Below are 20,449 nucleotides of genomic sequence, written 5' to 3'. Positions count from 1 at the left end.
TCCAGGAAGATTTAGTACACTGCAATCTTGGTAACCTTGTATTTATAGGCCAATATTGGTTCAGACCTTAAAAATGAATTTATCATACATGTTAAAAGTGGGAAAAGAAAAACATTTCAAGGAAAGAGAAAAATGTTTTATCCCTTGTCACATCCTGTTTTCTGTAACAGGACTCTTCAGCACTTAAAGGTCACTTTAAGATAGGCTTGGGGCTTCTTTTACAATGAGACCTAAGAGTGTTGTCACCCTTCCTCGCTCCATGTAATCCCCAGCTCTCCTACCTGCCCTCGCCTCACCCACTAAGCATCCACACTGATTTCCTCCTTACTTGGAAGCCCTGACTATGTAGAAGGAGACATATCATTCTCTAATGTCAACTGCTGAGGGCTTAGAGCCTGCTTACGTTCACCAAAAGTTTACGAAAGGATTCCGAGTTTTTGCCCTTATCTGAGGAGCAAGGCCAAATTGGCTTAAATTTTTATTGTCTTTAAAAACAAGCCTTATATTCAGACAAGTACAAATTACTACTAAAGTTCCTCTATGAGTCCTTCCCCATCTGTCTTCCTTTTATCAGAAAGTTTAGGAAAAAGTTGGATGATAAGAGAATTTGTATTATTTATGAGCTTTTCTTATTTTTTTTTTTAGTTAAGTGTAATTACAGATTAGGTAACTGAAATACGTGGTTTAGGTGACTTAGAGAAGCATAAATATATGTTTTGGGGTCAGAATATGAAGCATTTTTTACCTTTGCAAAAAAAAACTTTCATTTTAAGATGTCTTTTACTTGTTCTTATATTTAACAAACATTAATCTTTACTACCCCATCCATAATTAGCATTCTCTGATTCTGGGAGATTTATTGAAGCAGTTAGTGCATAGCCCCTATACGGTTTATAGATGCAATTAAGTCCAAGGATAAACATCCTAGTACCTTTTTTTATCCCTTTAAATCTTTTTTAAGTATATTTTATTGATTATGCTGTTAGTTTTCTCAGTTTTTCCCCCTTTATTCCCCCTCCATTCCCCCTCTACCCTGCCCCCTAGCCCTCCAGCATTCCCCGCCCCCTTAGTTCATGTCCATGGACATGTAAGTTGTACGTATAAGTTCTTTGAGTTCTCTGTTTCCTATCTATTTTATGCTTACCAATTATGGTTCTTCTTCCCTGTACCTTTTCCCTCATTATCCCCCCTCCCCCTCCCCACTGAAATCCCTCCATATGATGTCCATTTCTCTGATTCTATTCCTGTTCTAGTGGTTTGCTTAGTTTTTGTTGTTGTTTTTCTTTTCTTTTAGGTTCATTTGTTGATAGTTTGTTGTCATTTTACTGTTCATATTTTTTAAAAGATTTTATTTATTTATTTATTTATTTATTTTTAGAGAGGGAAGGGAGGGAGAAAGAGAGGGAGAGAAACATTAATGTGTGGTTGCTGGGGGTCATAGCCTGCAACCCAGGCATGTACCCTGATTGGGAATCGAACCTGGGACACTTTGGTTCGCAGTCTGTGCTCAATCCACTGAGCTACGCCAGCCAGGGGACTATTCATATTTTTTATCTTCTTTTTCTTAGATAAGTCCTTTTAACATTTCACATAATAATGGCTTGGTGATCATGAGCTCCTTTAACTTGACCTTATATGGGAAGCACTTTATCTGCCTTTCTATTCTAAATGACAGCTTTGCTGAATAGAGTAATCTTGGATGTAGGTTCTTGCCTTTCATGATTTCAAATACTTCTTTTCAGCCCCTTCTTGCCTGCAATGTTTCTTTTGAGAAATCAGCTGATAGTCTAATGGGCACTTCTTTTCTGGGTAACTGTCTCCTTTCCTCCTGCTTCTTTTAGGATTTTCTCTTTTATCTTTAATCTTGGGTAACTTAATGATGATGTGCCTTGGTGTGTTCCTCTTTGGGTCCAACTTCTTTGGGACTCTTTGGGCTTCCTGGACTTCCTGAAAGTCTATGTCCTTCACCAGATTGGGGAAGTTTTCCTTCATTATTTGTTCAAATAAGTTTTCAGTTTCTTGCTGTTATTCTTCTCCTTCTGACACTCCTATAATTCAGACATTGGAATGTTACAGGTGTCCCAGAGGTTCCTCAGCCTCTCTTCATTTTTTTGAATTCTTCTGTCTTCATTCTGTTCCAATTGGATGTTTATTTCTTCCTTTTGTTCTAAATTGTTGATTTGAGTTCTGGTTTTCTTCCTGACACTGTTGGTTCCCTGAATATTTTTCTTTATCTCATTTTGTGTATCTTCCTTTTGTCTTTCCATTTTTTGACCAAGCTCAATCAGTTCTGTGAGCATTTTGATTACCAGGGCTTTAAATTCTCCATTAGATAGATTGACTATCTCCTCATCACTTAGTTCTCTTTCTGAAGCTGTGCTCTGTTCTTTCATTTTGGCCATATTTCTTTGCCTTGGAGCACCTGATAAGCTGTAAGGGGGCAGGGCCTTAGGTATTCACCCAGGCAGGGCAACCCTCCTTGCTGCACTGCAGTGCTGCCTGTGGGGGAGGGGCCAGAGAGGGGACAATGCAACACACCTGCTGGACTCTAGCCCACTTTCCAACAAACTGTCGAACTATTGTGTGAGACTGGGAGTTTCTCCCACCTGGGCAACAGCCGTAGTCCACAGCCAGCTCTGAATCTCAGTTTCCCTTTCAGCCAGCCCCACCAGTGTGGTTCACTGCCTTGCAGCAGGCAGCCTCACCCGCATGGTCCCTCACATCACAGAGGTTTCTCTCAGCCAGCCCTGCTTGCAAAGTCTACCACCTTGCTGCAGGTTCTTACCAGTCTGGTTGTTCTGGTTGACTATTTCTTTAATTCCTTGGTTGTCTAAGTTCCATGCAGTTTGATTTTCTGGCACTTCTGGTTATTTATTAATTTTAGATTGGTTGTTATCCTCCTTTTGGTTGTGCAAGGAAGCAAAGGGTGTCTACCTACACCTCCATCTTGGCCAGAACTCCCCTTTTAAACCTTTCAGTAAAAAGAATTCCCCTTTTCCTATTGACTCATGTATATTTATTAATTCATTAGTCTTTTTGGCATAAACATGTGACAAAGCAAGTAGAATTATTGCTAACTCCAGCAACTCTACTTGTTCTAGAGATGTTTCTACCAGTGTTTCTAACATAATCTTCTATTTAGGAAGTAATATATTCAAAAAATTGCATATCTTAAAATTTAAATAAATAGTTGAAAAGCCTCTTAAAAACATTGAAAATTGTAAATCTTTTCAAACATTTAAAATTTAAAATAAGAAATATTTAGGCCCTGGCTGGTGTGGCTCAGTGGATTGAGCACCAGCCTACCAATTGAAAGGTCTCCAGTTGGATTCCCAGTCAAAGCACATGCCTGGATTTCAGGCCAGGTCCTCAGTTGGGGTGCGGCAGAGGCAACCAATTGACGGTTTCTCTCACACATTGATGTTTCTCTCCCTTTCTCCCTCCCTTCCGCTCTCTCTAAAAGTAAATAAATATTTTTTTTAATTTTTAAAAAAGAAATATTTAAGAATTACGGTTGTTTGAGGCTAAATATTCCTATGATTAGTAATAAGTGAAGTGTAAATGCACTGTAATTACACAAAAAGATTTGCCATAATAAAAACGATGCTAGCCACTTTTTTATATTATATGAAATAACTTTATAGTTATCTATATGTTGCTCTATTTCTCTCCCTAGATGAACATGTCAAACCTTTTACGCCAGAGAAAGCAAAAGAAATTATCATGTCTTTACAACAACCTGCAATCTTCTGTAATATGGTTTCTGATTGGCCAGCACAACACTGGACTGCTAAACACCTTTCTGAAGTCCTTCATGGCAAACAGATACGATTCAGGATGGGAATGAAAAGCACAGATACAGGTAGGACCATAAGGAATCATAACAGTAATGCCTTTTCAATGGCATTTCCACATTCCCAGTAGTGGTTTCTTTATCTCTAGAAATCCTTTATTTGTAATTCTCTGTTTGGCCATTTGCAGATAGGGAATATTTTATTAGAAGTTCTAGAAAAACAGTTTGTGTTCAGATTGTTTTTAAAAAAGGAACAACCTGTAGTTTATAATTTCTAGTAAAATGTTTCTATTCATGTATGTGGTAGGCACTTCATAAATAATTGTTAATGCGCTATTATTACTGTTCCCATGTGACCAGTACTAATCTAATAGTTGCTCCCACTTTGACTCCAGCAGAGTGTGTCCTTTGATTTGTGGCTTCAGGCACTATTTATAGCTCACAGTCTTGGTTGATATTTTATCTCTGCTTTAACTGTGAAACATATGTAAAGCTATATTTTTCATTCTCTTAAGCAATTAGATTTTGCCAGCTCCCTCTCCTCCCCTAAAGGCTTGTAACATTTTGGTTGCCTATAATCAGATAAAGCAATTATTGTAACCTCTAAAAATTAGTTAATTTAAAGGAAAGATGCCCTGGCCGGTTGATTGGAGTGTTGTCCTGTGCACTGGAAGGTTGCAGGTTTAATTCCCAATCAGGGCACATGCCTAGGATGCAAGTTCAGTCCCCAGTTGGCGTATGTATGATAGGCAACAATTGATCTCTCCCCACTCCACTTCTTCTCTGTTGGGAAGTGATAAAAAAATGTCCTTGGGTGAGCATAAAAAAATAATAATAAAGGAAAGAAATAGTTCTGTTTCTAACCTAAAGGAGTTCATAACCATTGGCTTCAGAATGTGTACTTAACTATATTTAAATATGGGTAAGTTTGGTAGTTTAGAAATTCAGCGTTTTAAGCATTGCTGTGAAGTGGCTCATGAATATCCATTAATAACTGAGATGGAATAGAAAACATCTCAGCTTCTCCAAGCTTCTTTCTTTCACATTGATCTTGTAGGATATCTCATAGAATTATTTGGGTTTTGGTGTCTAGAATCTCCTTGTACTCCCATGACAGGTAAAGCAAGGTTAATATACCTTAAACTCTGTGGCATCTCATTCTGATTACAGACCAAAATGTTTACTGCATTTTAAAATTAAATGCTAGACCAGCAGCAGTTACATAAAAGTCAGCTTTTGCTTCTTGATTGTAGTCAAATACACCTTCCACTTACTGAAGACAATAATTTGGAGAAACATAGGAATTTAATTTTTTTCCCATTCTGATTACACTCCTAACAGTTATTGAGAGCTATTGTGTCAAGCACTGTTCTGCATGCTTTATGCATATCAACTCTCTTAATCTTCTTCATACCCTTAGAATGGTACTATTATTATCCTGTTTTATAGATGATGCACAGTAATTTGACATTTTTAAGTTGATATTAAGCATTAAAGAAAGAGAAAGTAGAATGTCTTGATGATTGTGAGCACCAAGATATTTAGTAAATATCTTTTTACTAAAGATATTTTATTCTTTTTTTTATGATTCAGATAAAATTCACATAATGTAAAATTCACCATTTTAAGTATACAGTGGTTTTAGCATACTGACAGTGTTGGGCAACCATCACCACTATCTAATTCTAGAACATTGTCATCACCCCATAAGGAAGTCCACTATCCCATAAGCACTCACCCTCTGTTCCACCTTCTCCACAGTACCTGGCAACCACTAATTGACTTTTCTGTTTTTATTGATTTGCCTATTCTGGATACATCATATAAATGGAAGCACACAATATGTAGTCTTTTGTATCTACTTTCACTCAACGTAGCATGTGTTCGAGATTCATCCATGTCATAGCGTGTATCTGAATTTTATTTATTTTTATTGTTGAATAATATTCCATTATATATATATATCACATTTTGTTTATCCATTGATTAGTTGCTGGCCATTTGGGTTGTTTCCACTTTTTGGCTATCATCAATAAGGCTGCTATGAACATGTATATACAAGTTTTTGTGTGGATGTATGTTTTCATCTCTCTTCGGATTATACCTAAAAGTGGAACTGCAGAGTCATACAGTAACTTTGTGTTTAAACCCTTTGAGGAACTGCCAAACAGTTTCCCAAAGCAGCTGAACCATTTTACATTCCCGCTCCAATGTATGAGCGTTCCAGTTTCTCTGTCCTTGCCAGCACTTTTTACAGTTTTGATTCTAGCCATCCTAGTGGCTGTGAATTATTCATTATAGTTCTAATATACATTTCCCTTTACTAATGATGTTCAGCATCTTTTCATATGCTTATTGACCATTTGGATATCTTCTTTAGAGAACTGTCTATCCAGATCCTTTGCCCATTTTCTTTCTTTCTTTCCTTTTTTTTTTTTTTTTTGGCATTCAAACATTTTATTTATTTATTTTTTTAAATATATTTTCTTGATTATGCTATTGCACTTGTCCCATTTCCCCCCCTTTATTCCTCTCCACCCTGCACACACACCCTCTCCCACCTGCATTCCCCCCTTTTAGTTCATATCCATGTGTCATACATATAAGTTCATTGGCTTTTACATTTCCTATACTATTCTTAACCTCCCCCTGTCTAATTTCTACCTACCATTTATACTGCTTATTCTCTGTACCTTTTCCCCATCTCCTCCTCCCCAGGTGATAACCCTCCATGTGATCTCCATTTCTGTGATTCTGTTCCTGTTCTAGTTGTTTGCTTTGTTTGTTGTGTTTTGTTTTCTTGTGTTTTGTTTTTTAGGTTCAGTTGTTAATAGCTGTGAGTTTGTAAGTCCCTTTAACATTTCATTTAATAAGGGCTTGATGATGAACTCCTTTAACTTGACCTTATCTGAGAAGCACTTTATCTGCCCTTTCATTCTAAATGAAAGCTTTGCTGGATAGAGCAATCTGGGATGTAGGCCCTTGCCTTTCATGACTTGGAATACTTCTTTCCAACTCTTTCTTGCTTGTAAGGTCTCTTTTGAGAAATCAGCTGACAGTCTGATGGGAACTCCTTTGTAGGTAACTGTCTCCTTTTCTCTTTCTGCTTTTAAGATTCTCTCCTTATCTTTAATCTTGGGTAACATAATTATGATGTGCCTTGGTGTGTTCCTCCTTAGGTCTAACTTCTTTGGGACTCTCTGAGTTTCTTGGACTTCCTAAAGTCTATTTCCTTTGCCAGATTGGGGAAGTTCTCCTTCATTATTTTTTCAAATAACTTTTCAATTTGTTGATTTTCCTCTTCTCCTTCTGGCACCCCTGTGATTCAGATGTTGGAACATTTAAAGATGTCCTGGAAGTTCCTAAGCCTCTCCTCATTTTTTGAATTCATGTTTCTTCATTCTTATCTGGTTGAAAGTTTCTCTCTTCCTTCTGGTCAAAACCATTGATTTAGTCCTGGTTTCCTTCCCATCACTGTTGGTTCCCTGTAGATTTTTTTTTTATTTCACATAATACGATCTTCATTGCTGCCTGGGTCTTTTTTATGCTGTCGAAGTTCTCAGTGAGTTCCTGGAGCATCCTGATTACCAGTGTTTTGAACTGTGCATCTGATAGGTTGGCTATCTCTTCGTAGCTTAGTTATATTTTTATTGGAGCTTTAATCTGTTCTTTCATTTGGGCCTGTTTGTTTGTTTGTTTGTTTTTGTCTCAGGGTGCCTGTTATGTAGTAAGGGGAGGAGCCTTAGGTGTTCACTAGGGCAGGGCATGTCACCAGTTGTGAGGCTGTATGTGGGGAAGGGGTCCAAGAGGGAACAATGCTGCTTGTTCCACTCTCTGCCAGCTTTCAGTCACTTCCCCTGCTACCCACAATCAATCAAATTGGGCTCTTCTGGTGCTGATTCCCAGGTGGGTGGGCTTGTGTGTGTTCTAGGAGCCCGTGGGGCGTTCTAAGACCCTGTGGGTCTCTCCAGCAAACTCTCCTGTGAGTCTGGGAGTTTCTCCTGTTGCTGCCTCAACCCCGCTGGTGTTTTCAGTCAGAGGTTTGAGACTTTATTTCCCCATGCAGGGGCCCTGGATTGCGTGACCTGTCTTACTCCCCAGTTGTTCCTCCCAGTTTATCTGTACACAAATGTGGGACTGCCAAGTCCTCCAGCAGCTGCCTTGCTGCAAGTCGTCTCTGCTGGGCTGCCCGTCTCCACCCCTTCTATTGGTCTGGATGAATGTTTCCTCTTTAACTCCTTGGCTGTCAGACTTCCATACAGTTTGATTTTCTGGCAGTTCTAGTTGTTTTTTTGTTTTTAAATTTGTTGTTGTCCTTTTGGTTGTGCGAGGAGGCACAGTATGTCTACCTACACCTCCATCTTGGCCAGAAGTTGACCATTTTCTAATTGAGAATTTTTTTGCTTTTTTTATTGTATTTTTTCCATTACCATTTATCCTCCTTATATTCCCTCTCTCCTGCAATCACCACACTGTTGCCCATGTCCATGAGTCCTTTTTCCTCTTTGTTCTATTCCTCTACCTCCTAACCTCCCCCCAGAGCTGTCATCCTGTTCTGTATCTATGAGTCTGTCTCTACTTTGCTTGTTAGTTCAGTTTGTTCATTAGATTTCACATATGAATGAAATTATATGGTATTTGTTTTTCTCTGACTGGCTTACTTCATTCAACACAATGTTCTCCCAGTCCATCCATGCTGTCACAAAGGGTAAAATTTTCTTCTTTTTTGTGGTGAAGTAATATTCCATTGCGCAAATGTCGCATAGTTGTTTTATCCACTCCTCTACTGATGGACACTTGGGTTGCTTCCATATCTTGGTGATTGTAAATAATGCTGCAGTGAACATAGGGATGCTTATGCTCATTTGAATTAGTGTTTCTGGTTTCTTTGGATATTTTTCCAGAAGTATGGTCTCTGAGTTGAAAGCAGATCCATTTTTAACTTTTTGAGGTAACTCCATAGTGTTTTTCCACAGTGGCCGTACCAGTCTGCATTCCCACCAACAGGGCACAAGGTAATTTTTTCTCCACATCCTCACCTACACTTGTTGTTTGCTGATTTATTGATGATAGCCATTCTGAAAGGTGTGAAGTGGTATCTCATTGTGGTTTTAATTTTCATTTCTCTGATGATTAGTGACATTGAGCATCTTTTCATATGTCTATTGGCCATCTGATCTCTCTAATCTCTCCTGATCCACCCTCATCTCTGCCTTTTCTTATTTGCCTATGGTACAAATTTTTGCATTTAATTATAGGATGTCTCAGATTCCCTGTTATTCTGGTTAAAGCTTTATCTTTGCATATATTCTAACGCAAGAGTACTATGTATTTATGTTCCCACAATCCTGAGCACAGTGCTAGTTACAAATTAGGTACTTGATAAATGATTCTGAAATAAATGAGTTAATGAATAAATGAACAGACTTTAAATTGCCATTGCCCATGTAATGGTTCTGAGGATCTGTGTATGATATATATACAGCATAAAGTCAGAAAATTTTCAAAAGACTTTTTTTTATATTTTTTTTTAATCTGAAGAATGGTTCTCAAACTTTTTGGTCTGAGGTTCCCTTTACACTTAAAAATTATTGAGTAGCCCAATGAGCCTTTGTTGATATGGGTTATATCTAGTGACACTTACCATATTAGAAATTGAAGTCAAGACACTTTGAAATATGAGAACATAAACACATATTCTACTAGCTGTCAAAGCAGTTGACATCAATACGTGTCTATAGCCTCTGGAAAACTCCACTGTACACTCGTGAGAGAATGAGAGTGAAAAAGGCAAATAGTGTCAAGAAAAGAAAAGGAAAATAATTTAGACCTCACAGACCCCTGAAAAGATCTTGGAGAATTGATAATCTAAAGTATTCCTTTGGCTCACTGTGACAAGAAAAAAACTCTGAGATCTCTTAAATTGGAGCAGGCTGGAGGGTGGAAAGGAGACGAGGGAGGTTAATCAGTTAACTGCAAGGCAGAACCAACAAAAGACTGTTACATTCCTGAGTATATGTTGAAACTGAATCTCCAGATGGCTGTTCCCTCCATTGTACAAGAGAAAATAGTAGAGTACCACAGCCACCAGGTGCCACTGCATCTTGCTGACGTTTGAATTCCCCAGACTGTTGCCCACAACCAATCCTGAAGAGCAAACACTTGTTCCTCACAGACTACAGACCTATCCCAGACTAGCCCCACTTCGCTTCTCCCACCCCCTTATCTACAGCCAATGTAAATTCCTTCAAAACAGCTTATATCTTTCTTCCTGAAACTGTTCACATAGAGAAGTCCCAAGGATTAGACTGCCCTAGGACCTGGTCCTTTTTCTGGCTAGTGTATGGCTTAGTAACCCTTTTCTTTCAGAAAAGCTTTTTTGGCTTTTTTGTTTAACATCATTGAATCAGCCAATAGTAAGGGTAGACTTAAACCTTAAGGTTAAAACCATGTCTTTTTTTTTTAACTTGAAACATTTCCCTATTTTATTTAAAAATGAACAGTTAATTCAATAGTGTCTTCAAAAATTTTTTTATTAAATTTATTGGAGTCACTGGTTAATGAAATGACATAGGTTTCAAGCATGCAGTTCTGTAATACATCATCTGCATGTTGTGTAGTGTTTACCATCACCATGTCTGACCACCTGTACCCTTTCATATCTCCCCTCCACCCCCTTTCCCTCTGGTAGCACCACACTACTGTCGGTATTTATGAGTTTTTATTGTCTCTTTGTTTTGTTTCTTCATCTTTTGCTTTCAGTTTTATATTCCACATACGAGTAAAACCAACTGTTGCAGGGAAAACTTTGTTCTTGCTGATGCAGTAAAGAATTACAGATCAGCATGTCTGTTAGCATACAAGCAGAATTTATTAGTGGTACATTCTTGTGGAAGAGAACAGGCCTTGCTGAGGTGGGGGTGAAAGGCATAAGCAGGGCATGGCAGGGCAAGGCAAGGGCAGCTAAAAGCAATGGTGGCAAAAATCATCAGGTCCTTTGTCCTGAAGACAGTGTAGTCAGCAGGATGAAGTGAGGGGGTTATGTACTGATTAGTGGGTAAAGGTGGTGCCAGTGTCTCCCAGGGGACATGATTACCTAAACTTAGGCATGTGTGGGGGTCTATTTCCCTGAATTCTTATCTTGCTCCAGACCACATTTGTTCATCTTCTTGTAAAACAAGATATATGACAGGGGCCAGTTAATTAAAGTTGGAGCAGTTACCCAAAGTTATTTGTGGGCTCTTTCTGTAAGTACTGTGGACCCCCTGTAAAACAGATAGTGACCAGAAGCAAGCAGTTAACCAAAGTTGCTTTACGGGCTTTTCTTGGGCATTGAGGACTCCCTTCCTCTTCCCCCTTCTAGACCTTGGGATGAATACACAGTTTCAAAGCTTTCTTTCCCAGATAATGCACTGAAACATACAGAACTTGAAGGGCTCCCCTTCTCCTGTGCTGTCATGCTGTTTCTAGTGATGCTGGAACACCTGGCAATGTTATCCGACCAGGCTCAGGACTGCTGAGTTAGTGGGTGAGACATGTCTCCCTCCTCCCTGCCTTGGCTTACTATCTATCCTACCTAACAATATGGTTCTTGACTTTTTCCATTGACTTATTTTGCTCAGCATAATATTCTCAAGATCCATGTTGTCACAAGCGGCAGTGTTTTATCTTTTCTTTTTAAACATTTTTATTGTTGTCCAAGTACAGTTTTCAGCCTTTTCCCCCGACCCCTCCGCACCACCCCAGCCCTCCCCCTCTACTATCTTTTCTTATGGCTGAGGAGTATTCCACTGTATAGGTGGTACCATATCTTTTTTACCCAGTTGTATTGAAAGATACTTCGGTGGTTTTTATTTTTATGTTTAATACTGAATATTGTGAATGTTGTAAATTATTTTAATTATATAGCAAGTACAAAATTAATTTTAATTAATTTAAAGGATAGTTAACATTTTTGGTTGACATTATGTTTGTTTTTTTAAAAAACAACAATTTTGGAAACTGTTTCATATACATTTAAAATTGGGTTCTCTTACATTGCAGTTCCTCAATTTGAAACTGCATGTAGTTATGTAGAAGCTACACTGGAAGAGTTTTTGACCTGGAACTGCGGCCACTCCAGTACTCCTGGACCATTTAGGGATTATGATTATTCCAAATTCTGGGCTTATGCTGACTATAAATATGTTGCCAGTCTATTTGAAGACAAGACAGATATTTTTCAGGTGAGTCAGTATATTCTTTTTGATCATGGTAATAATTTGTTTTTGAGAAAAGATAACAAATTAGAGTTTTCCTGGATCTTTTTCCTTCACTGTCTTTTTTTCTCAAAAGAGGTCACTGTGAGTGTTGAGTGTTTTATCCACCCAAGCCAAAAGATTTGAACAAGGAAAGCAGAATGTTTGGTGCACACAGATGAACGGCCTTCTCATTGTTTTTTTACCCTCCAAAGTTTCCTATACACTCTCTCCATTGTGTATAAAACTTCATTTCCTCTGAACCTACAGGTGAGCTCTTGGTCTGTCATGATGGAGATGGAGGCACAAAGCTGATCACGTGAAGACGTATTCCTAGAATCCTGGAAGCATTCCAGACTGCCGCTTCCATCTCCCCCTGCTCTGGGGGCTTATATAGGTTTATGGCCTGTGCCAGATGCTGGGCTCCCAGTATTTGATTGTAGAAGTCCTGCAGAAGCGTGGGCATACTTGCAGAAGTAGGAATGTGGAAGTTCTTTGCCATGTGTTGATGTAATTGCCTGCAGAGTTTGCAGGCTACGATATCCTCTTTCCTTTTAAGTGTTTTCTACTTCAAACTGCCAGTGTATCTTGTGGGATGACTTTGCAGATTGTCTGCTCTGGTTTCTGTGTAGTCTTAGGCCTAGGGCACAAATGGGAGTAGTCCCAGGAAGCTGTTAGGATGGCTTTGCCTTGCCCACCATCAGGCAAGGCTCCAGAGTCCTTTATCCTGCCCCATCCTTTGTGGAGAGAAGCCTCTTACTATCACTGCAGGCTGTTCACCCCCACTCCTCTTCTGCCAGTCGCCACCCCCCGCCTCTGGACTTCCCTCTCACGTAGGCTGGTAGTCCTTGGACTTCTGAGTAGTTTTTTATTCAGCTTGTATTTTTCTTTTTCACTTTGAGTCACGGTGTAGATGCTGATATTTATGTAATTACTATGATACAATCGTTAATACTTTGTAGCTCCCCTGTATCAAATTTTTTAAATGTTTACTTAATTTTTGCTTTTTTATTAAAAATGAAAAATATATCATCTGCTTCATAACTGTTAGTTGAGGGTATATTTTCATTTTCATAACCACCTAAGAAATACATCAGTTTACAGAACATTCAATAGATGCTTTCCGAATCCAAAGTCTATACTAAATCTACTCTTTACTCATTTTTAAATAATAATTTTGAGGTAATTTTTTTTCTTAGAACCTTAGTTGTTACCACTTTATGGATCTTTAATGTTGGACCTTTTAGATATCATAGTTAATTTTTAGAGTATTTTATTATATTTCTTATACCCCCCCCACCCACCTTATAGATCAGATTAATACTTTTTTACTCCATACCATACTTCAGGCAAAACATTGTGTAATAGCAATATTTATCAAGTACTTTCTTATACTTGGTGCTTTTCTAAGTGCTTTACACTTATAATACCCACAGTTACCCTATAATTTAATAATTATCCCTATTTTAAGAAAAATGAGGCACAGAGTGGTTAAGTAAAACTTTTTTGAAAATATACAACTAAGAAAAGAGAAACTCAAGCAGCAGTTTGCCCTCCACACTTTAACTGCTGCACAGTACGCACGGGACCCCTACAGAGGGTGTAAATACCCTCATTCTGTGGGGCCTCTGCAGCTAGAATTAAAGAATTCCATTTATGCTGAATCTAGGCCCTCTGTGCCTTGGATGAGTCTCTGATCTGACCCACTGGTGTCTGTCTCAGCCCAGGCATAACAGCACTGGGCTTTCATGTGTCTGGTCCACTAAGTGTGAATATAAAGGCAGTCTTTTGGTAAGGTGCAGGAATGCTAATTCATTGAGGCCTTATAAAATCTGATCTTTTTAGTTGCATGAGTTTTCTGTCAGCTCACATTATGGTGATTAATGCTCTGAATTAGAACAGGCAAATCAGCTATGAACAACCAAGACCAGTAAGATTATATTATTTTTTAGCTCAGAATTTTCTGAGTATATCTTTCTTACAGCAGGTACCGAAGTTGTCATTTTGCTTTTACTGCTGTAATTCATTCAGGCACTAAGTCTTACTATTGTTTCAGGTGTTCCTTTGTCTGTCATAAAATGGTGGGTAAACATTAAAACTGATAAATTTTTGAAGTATTTAGTAATTCATTTTAAATCAACCCATTTGAATATAAGTAACATTTTAAATGAAAATAACTATATTTAAAAGTTATTTTTTAAGTTCTGAGAGGAGTGGTATTGTTTTACATTTTTGTCTTTTAATATCTGGCTTATTAGAAGATAGCTGGATTCTTCTATCTGCTTCTTCATTTAGCCTGTTGTAATTTGTGTATTTGAAGTGTATGAAGATTATCTTGCCTCACACACATTAAACTGAAAAAGAGAGTTTTTTAGCAGCCTTTTTAGATAGTTGTGGATTTCTTTTAATACTCCACCAAACTCGACAAGGGGTAGTTTCTCAAAAGGTTGAGAAACTTGGTTGTTGCAGTAGAAAGTCTGAACCCACAGTCGACGGGCTCTTTGTACTCACAGTAAAGTCCATTGACCGATTTTGCATGGAATAGAGCTTTTGTAATACCTTCCATCGGCTATTTGGAAAATACTGGTTTATTGAGTTAGGTAGAACTTCCAACTGCTGATACATTTCCATGTGCTTCATTATTTTTTTAAAGTGATATTTCTGAGTATTATCACCATTCTCATCAGAAAGCCTTTTAAGTATTAGGAAGCTTTCAAGCTCATGTGTTTCAGGATACAAGTTTCCAAAATCATTTTTATTCTGTTCACAATATTTTCTTTTTTTTTTAATGTTAAAATTTTATTTACAAAGCTTTTTTGTTGTACAGAAAGTAAAAATGCTTTTTTGGTGTAAAAGGCAGCAACAGACAGTTGGCTCATTCACCAGTCCCAGCTGTCCACACCACAGCCAGGATCTTATGTGAAGACCTAACAACATTTACAATTTTGTTGGTTTGCAGTCCTCAAGATTGGTGGTGAATTTCCAAAAGGAACTAAGTGGAGGAAGGCAGAATGTTGTTCAAAATATTTTCTAATTTCCCTTGTGATTTATTCTTAGACTTATGGGTTATTTAGAAGTATGTTTAGTTTCCAAATATTTGGGGATTTTCTGGCTGTCTTTCTGTTATTAATTCCTAATTTAATTTCATTATAATTAGAGAATATACTTTGTATGATGTCACTCTTATTAAATTTATTTACTTTATGGCCCAGAATATGGTCAGTTTTGATAAATGTTCCAGGTGTGCTTGAAAATAATGTGTATTATGTTACTGTGTTTTATAAATATCAGTTAAGTTGATTGTTCAAGTCTTCTGTGTCCTGACTTATCTTCTGTATACTTGTTTTACTCTTTATATAGTGAAACGTATTGAAATTTCCCAACTATAATTGTATAGTTATTTCTTTTTCACTATAGGTTGGTCAGTTTTAGTTTCACGTATTTTGAAACTATTAGGTTCATGCACATTTAGGATTATTATGTCTTCTTAACGGATTGATCTTTTTCATGATGAAATAACCCCCTCTCCTGGGTTCTTCCTTGTTTTGATGTCTCCTTTGTCTGAAGTCAACTTTGGGTGGTTTGACTTTGGATTGGTGTTAGCATCAAAAAGAAGTACTTACTATATGATTTCATTCATGTAAAACTTTAGAACTTGCAAATAAATTGACAGAAAATAGATTACTGGTTGTTTGAGAAGAGGGAGTAGAGAGAGTTGAGTTATAAAGGGTCACGGGGGAACTTTTAGACATGATCAAAATGTTTCTCATCTTGATTGTAGTAATGGTTTCTCAGGTATATACATATGTAAAAATTCACCAGATTGTACACACTGTATATTTGTTTATTGTATATCAATTATATCTCAGTAAAGCTGTTACAAAAAAAGAGAGGCCTGGCTGGTGTGACTCAGTGGATTGAGCACCAGCCTGTGAACCAAAGGGTCATGAGTTCAATTCCTAGTCAGGGCACAGGCCTGGGTTGCAAGCCAGGTCCCTGGTGAGGGATACACAAGAGGCAGCCACACATTGATGTCTCTCTCCCTCTCTTCCTCTCCCCCTCCCCACTCTCTAAAAATAAGTAAATAAAATCATTAAAAAAAAATACAATGCTGCCAGTACTCTTTGGTTCCACTATCTTGACAGCAGTTTTATTCACCATTGTTTTGTTCCCTCAATATAAATGTCGATACAGTGAAACAGGAAAATAACATCTTAGTAGTCATATGAAAGTAATTTTAACCTTACAGATCCCCTGAAAGGATCTCAGGAATGTTGGGGGTGGGGTGGGGAGGTGTGGGCTACTTTGAGAACCTACAGTCTATATCACTTCTGAGATTACTCTTTATTTCTCCAGTTTTGACTCTTCTTCTAATTAATTCTAAAACAGTTTTCATATGAAAATACATGTCAAGTCATGCTCCAGGTTAAACACTGAAATATGTTAATAAGGTTCACAAACATTTCATGACTTAAAACTGAATAAGGAGCCCTGGCCAGGTAGGTAGCTCAGTTGGTTAGAGCATCATTCAGGTACACTGAGGTTGCAGGTTTGATCCCTGGTCAGGGCACATACGAGAGTCTACCAATGAATGCATGAATAAATGGAACAACAAATTGTTGTCTCTCTCTGTCTCTCAAAATCAATAAATATAATTTTTTAATTAAAATTAATTTTAAAAAAGTAAGGATAGTATATAAGACTCTCCCCAGCATGACTGATGCGACCTTTGTCCTCTCTGTTAGTCCTGGTCTGGTCTCCTCGCTAAGTGCTGGACCACTCTGTTCTTTCTTATCTTCTGGCCTTTGCTCATGTTCCTCTCAATTTCTGCCTATTAAAATTCTACTTCTTCGAGGCTGGCTCAGATTCAGCTTTGACTATGGAGTCTTCTCAACCACTTGTACCCACATCCTTTCATCTCCGGCCTTCATTTCTCTGCGTTTTATTTGGGTCATTAGTTAAATGGTATATGATATAGATAGAGTTCCTCTAACAATAGTAAGCTCTTTGGGAACGTGGACTATGTTTTGTAACTTTTTATTCAGAATCATGTTAAAAGTGCAACATGATTCTGAGTGCAGTAGTCCCCTTTATCCACTGGGGATGTGTCCCAAGACCCCTAGTGGGTGCCTGAAACCACAGATAATACTGAACCCTATATACGATGAATTTTTCCTAATTATACATGCCTATGATAAAGTTTAATTTATAAATAAGGGACAGTAAAAAAACAACAATAACTAATGATAAAATTATTATAACAATATACTGTAATAAAAGTTGTCTGAATGGCTTTGGAGCCATTGTTAAGTAAAATAAGGATTCCTTGAACACAAGCATTGACCACAGTCAGTCTGATAACCCAGAAGGCCACAGTGTGTTTAAGTACTAACAGCATGTACAGCGAGGATACTGTGGACAAAGGGATGACGATTCATGTCCTGGGCAGGATGAAGCTGGACTGTGTGAGATTTCATCACTCTACTTACAAGGGTGCACAATTTAAAACACGTGATTTGTTTATTTCCAGAGTTTTCCATTTACTACATTTGAGCCATGGAAAGCAAAAGTGCATGTAAAGGGGGGTGGGACCACTGTACATAGTAAGTAATTGAACAATTACATAAGTATATATTTTTCTACTCTTATTTCTTATTTTGATATTTCTTTTGTCTTTAGGGCCTTTCAGAGAATGTTTTAACTTAAACCCCTAGCTTTACCCTAGTTAAAATTTTTGTGTCTTCTACTTAATCTGTTGTAGTATTTGTCAATCCTTTTTTAAAAAAATATTTTACTTATTTATTTTTACAGAGAGGGAAAGGGAAGGAGAAGGAGAGGGAGAGAAACATCAACATGTGGTTGCCTCTCATGCACCCCCAAATGGGGACCTGCCCCACAACCCAGGCATGTGCCTTGACTGGGAATCAAACCAGAGATCCTTTGGTTCCCAGGCCTGCTGCGCACAATTCACCAGCTACACCACCCAGGGCACATTCATCAATCTTGATTAAGAAATTATTAGCTTTCTTCTGCCTTCTACTAGTTTTACAAGTTTTTACTTATAGCCTCTACCTAAAGTTTCGATGTGTTAATAATCCTTTGCACAAATTAAATTCATCTACTGATAAATTTATAATATACATACTGGTAAGTACACTGGCAAACACTCTGATATGATTGGAAAATATCCAGTGGCCAGAATTATGATTTTGACACTTAACTAACTCTCATGTATGGCAAATGAAATTAATTAGTCTCACTATTTTTTAGTTTATAGTTTATTTATCATATCATTGACTAATCTAAGCAAAGTTTAAACTATATAATCTAAGTAAAGTTTAAACTTTAAAGTTTATAGTTTAAATATCATATCATTGACTAATCTAAGTAAAGCATTTATTTGGAACATTTTGTTCTCTATGTCCCAAGGAAGGTAGGGAATTTGTGACATTATATAAAATATTTTTATCTCTGACATATTAGATAAGAATGGCAGGTATTACCTTTTATAATTATCAGTGAGTATCATCATAATTGAAGCTGTTAAGAATTAACATATAGTGCCCTGGCTGGTGTGGCTCAGTGGATTCATCAGCAGTCTTCATCAGCGGTTCGATTCTCAGAGCACATGCCTGGGTTGCGGACCAGGTCTCCAGTTGGGGGCATGTGAGAAGCAACCAATCGATGTTTCTCTCAAACATCAATATTTCTCTTCCACCCTTTTCCTCTCTCTACAAAGAAGCAAATAAAATAGTTGTTTTTTTTTAAATCAACATATAACAAAAGGGATTTTGTCCCAAGAATGTTTTTCAGATAGATTCTATTTTTATGTTGTGGTTCAGATTGGCTACTCAGAGTTAGGAACCTTGTTAAGTCACCTGGGTGCAGAATCCCAGAATGCAAACCTAGAAGATTAGTTCTATCTAGCCTGTCTTGGAATTTATAACATAGTTACAAGAGTATGTTGAAATTGAACCAGGTGATTTACTAGTGATCAAAGGGGCTTGATGGCCAGTAATGCATTCTATTGAAACAAATTGGAATGTAAGAATTTGGGTGTTTATGCAAGCCTACCTGCTTTCTGTTTATGACTTAAGGTAATTTTCCAAAGGAAAAAAAAGAGCCTTAAGTACTTGCTAATTTGTAATGGTCATTTAAAGGTTGTTTGAAATGTAAATTGAAGTCTTTTTAAGTTTTACACAATATTTATAGTTAATTATATCATTTTAAAGTTTCATTCTTATTGTTTTGACCAATATTGTTTTTTTTTCTTTTTTCTTTTCTTTAGATGTAAGTTTATTATGGAATTATGTGTAGTTTTCCTATATGTATTTGTGATCTAGGCATGGAAAAAAATAAAAGACAATTTTTATTTATTTATTTTTTTAAAGAAGACAACTTCAATGTGACAGGCTCAAATTAACCATGATCACAAGTTGCCCAAAGAGCATGAAATGGGTAAAAGAACAAATTCTTTCGAGTTGGTGTGTTCTCAGAGCCTAAGTTCAGTATGTGCTGTTGTAAGCTCATTTAACCTGCTTGACCTTAGACTTCTTATCTGTAAAACAGGAATGAAAATAATAATAATGTATATGTGAAAACATTTAAGTATTTTACCAAATAATATACCATCTTCTAGAACTAAACAACTTAAGAATTATTTTTGGTGATTGGTTTACATGGTAGGCCAAAAAAGCCACCCTTCTCTACTGTAAGCATCTTACTAGTTTCTCTTAAGTTCTCTGGTTAAACTGTAAAAATTATGGAAGATTTGGTTACTTGTACAACATTTTAAAGTGGTGTTTGATTCTGCAACAATTATTTAACTTGTTCATTGGAAGAGTTTCAGGAGATGCCAAGGACAAAAACAGATCTAGTTATCTGGATCAGTTAGTGGGCGTTGTTTTGGCATTTGTTGTGCTCGCTGTGTTAGGTGCTAGAGATGCCAACTTGAATGAAGCTGGGACTCCATGGGATTTGAATGTTGAATGCAGAAACTAAGCCTTAAGATAGAAGAGTATGAACTGTCCTATTACAGTTCAATACTGTTTCTGACATCATTTTATCAGTTAAATGTTGTAATAGTTTTAGAATACTACATATGACCAAGAATATTGAATGAAACATATACATATTTTTGAATTTTATTTATTACAACCAGATTTTCAGAGTTTCTTAGTTTGGTTCAAGTGTTGGGGGACATTTTTAATTATGCAGTTTTAAAAACATATCCTCATTGTTTTTATGTGGAATCCAGTTTCAAAATATTGTGATAACAGAAAATAGATCAGTGGTTGCTAGAGGACTGAGGGTGGAAGGAGGCAGATTGACTATGCAGGAGTAAGAGGGGACTTTTTGGAAGGGAAGGTGGAGGGAGGGAAGGGAAGTAAGGAAAAGAAGCATGACAATTATTCAGGTA

At 37.2% G+C, this 20,449-nt stretch overlaps 1 protein-coding gene across 3 annotated transcripts in view; it reads left to right on the top strand.

Annotated features, from left to right (window-relative positions):
- The window catches only part of HSPBAP1 (HSPB1 associated protein 1), a 52,155-nt gene that overhangs the window by 11,236 nt on the left and 20,470 nt on the right, over positions 1 to 20,449 (top strand). For all 3 annotated transcript variants that reach the window (XM_045851247.1, XM_045851249.1, XM_045851248.1), the window contains exons 2-3: positions 3,677 to 3,862; positions 11,837 to 12,018. In XM_045851247.1, coding sequence (XP_045707203.1) covers positions 3,677 to 3,862; positions 11,837 to 12,018 — 368 coding nt within the window. The remainder of the gene's footprint in view (positions 1 to 3,676; positions 3,863 to 11,836; positions 12,019 to 20,449) is intronic.

This window comes from Phyllostomus hastatus, unplaced genomic scaffold (assembly GCF_019186645.2).
Source record: "Phyllostomus hastatus isolate PE091 unplaced genomic scaffold, TTU_PhHast_1.1 phas_contig_86, whole genome shotgun sequence".
In the NCBI taxonomy this organism is placed as follows: domain Eukaryota; kingdom Metazoa; phylum Chordata; class Mammalia; order Chiroptera; family Phyllostomidae; genus Phyllostomus; species Phyllostomus hastatus.
This window is presented reverse-complemented; position numbering and strand designations above follow the sequence as displayed.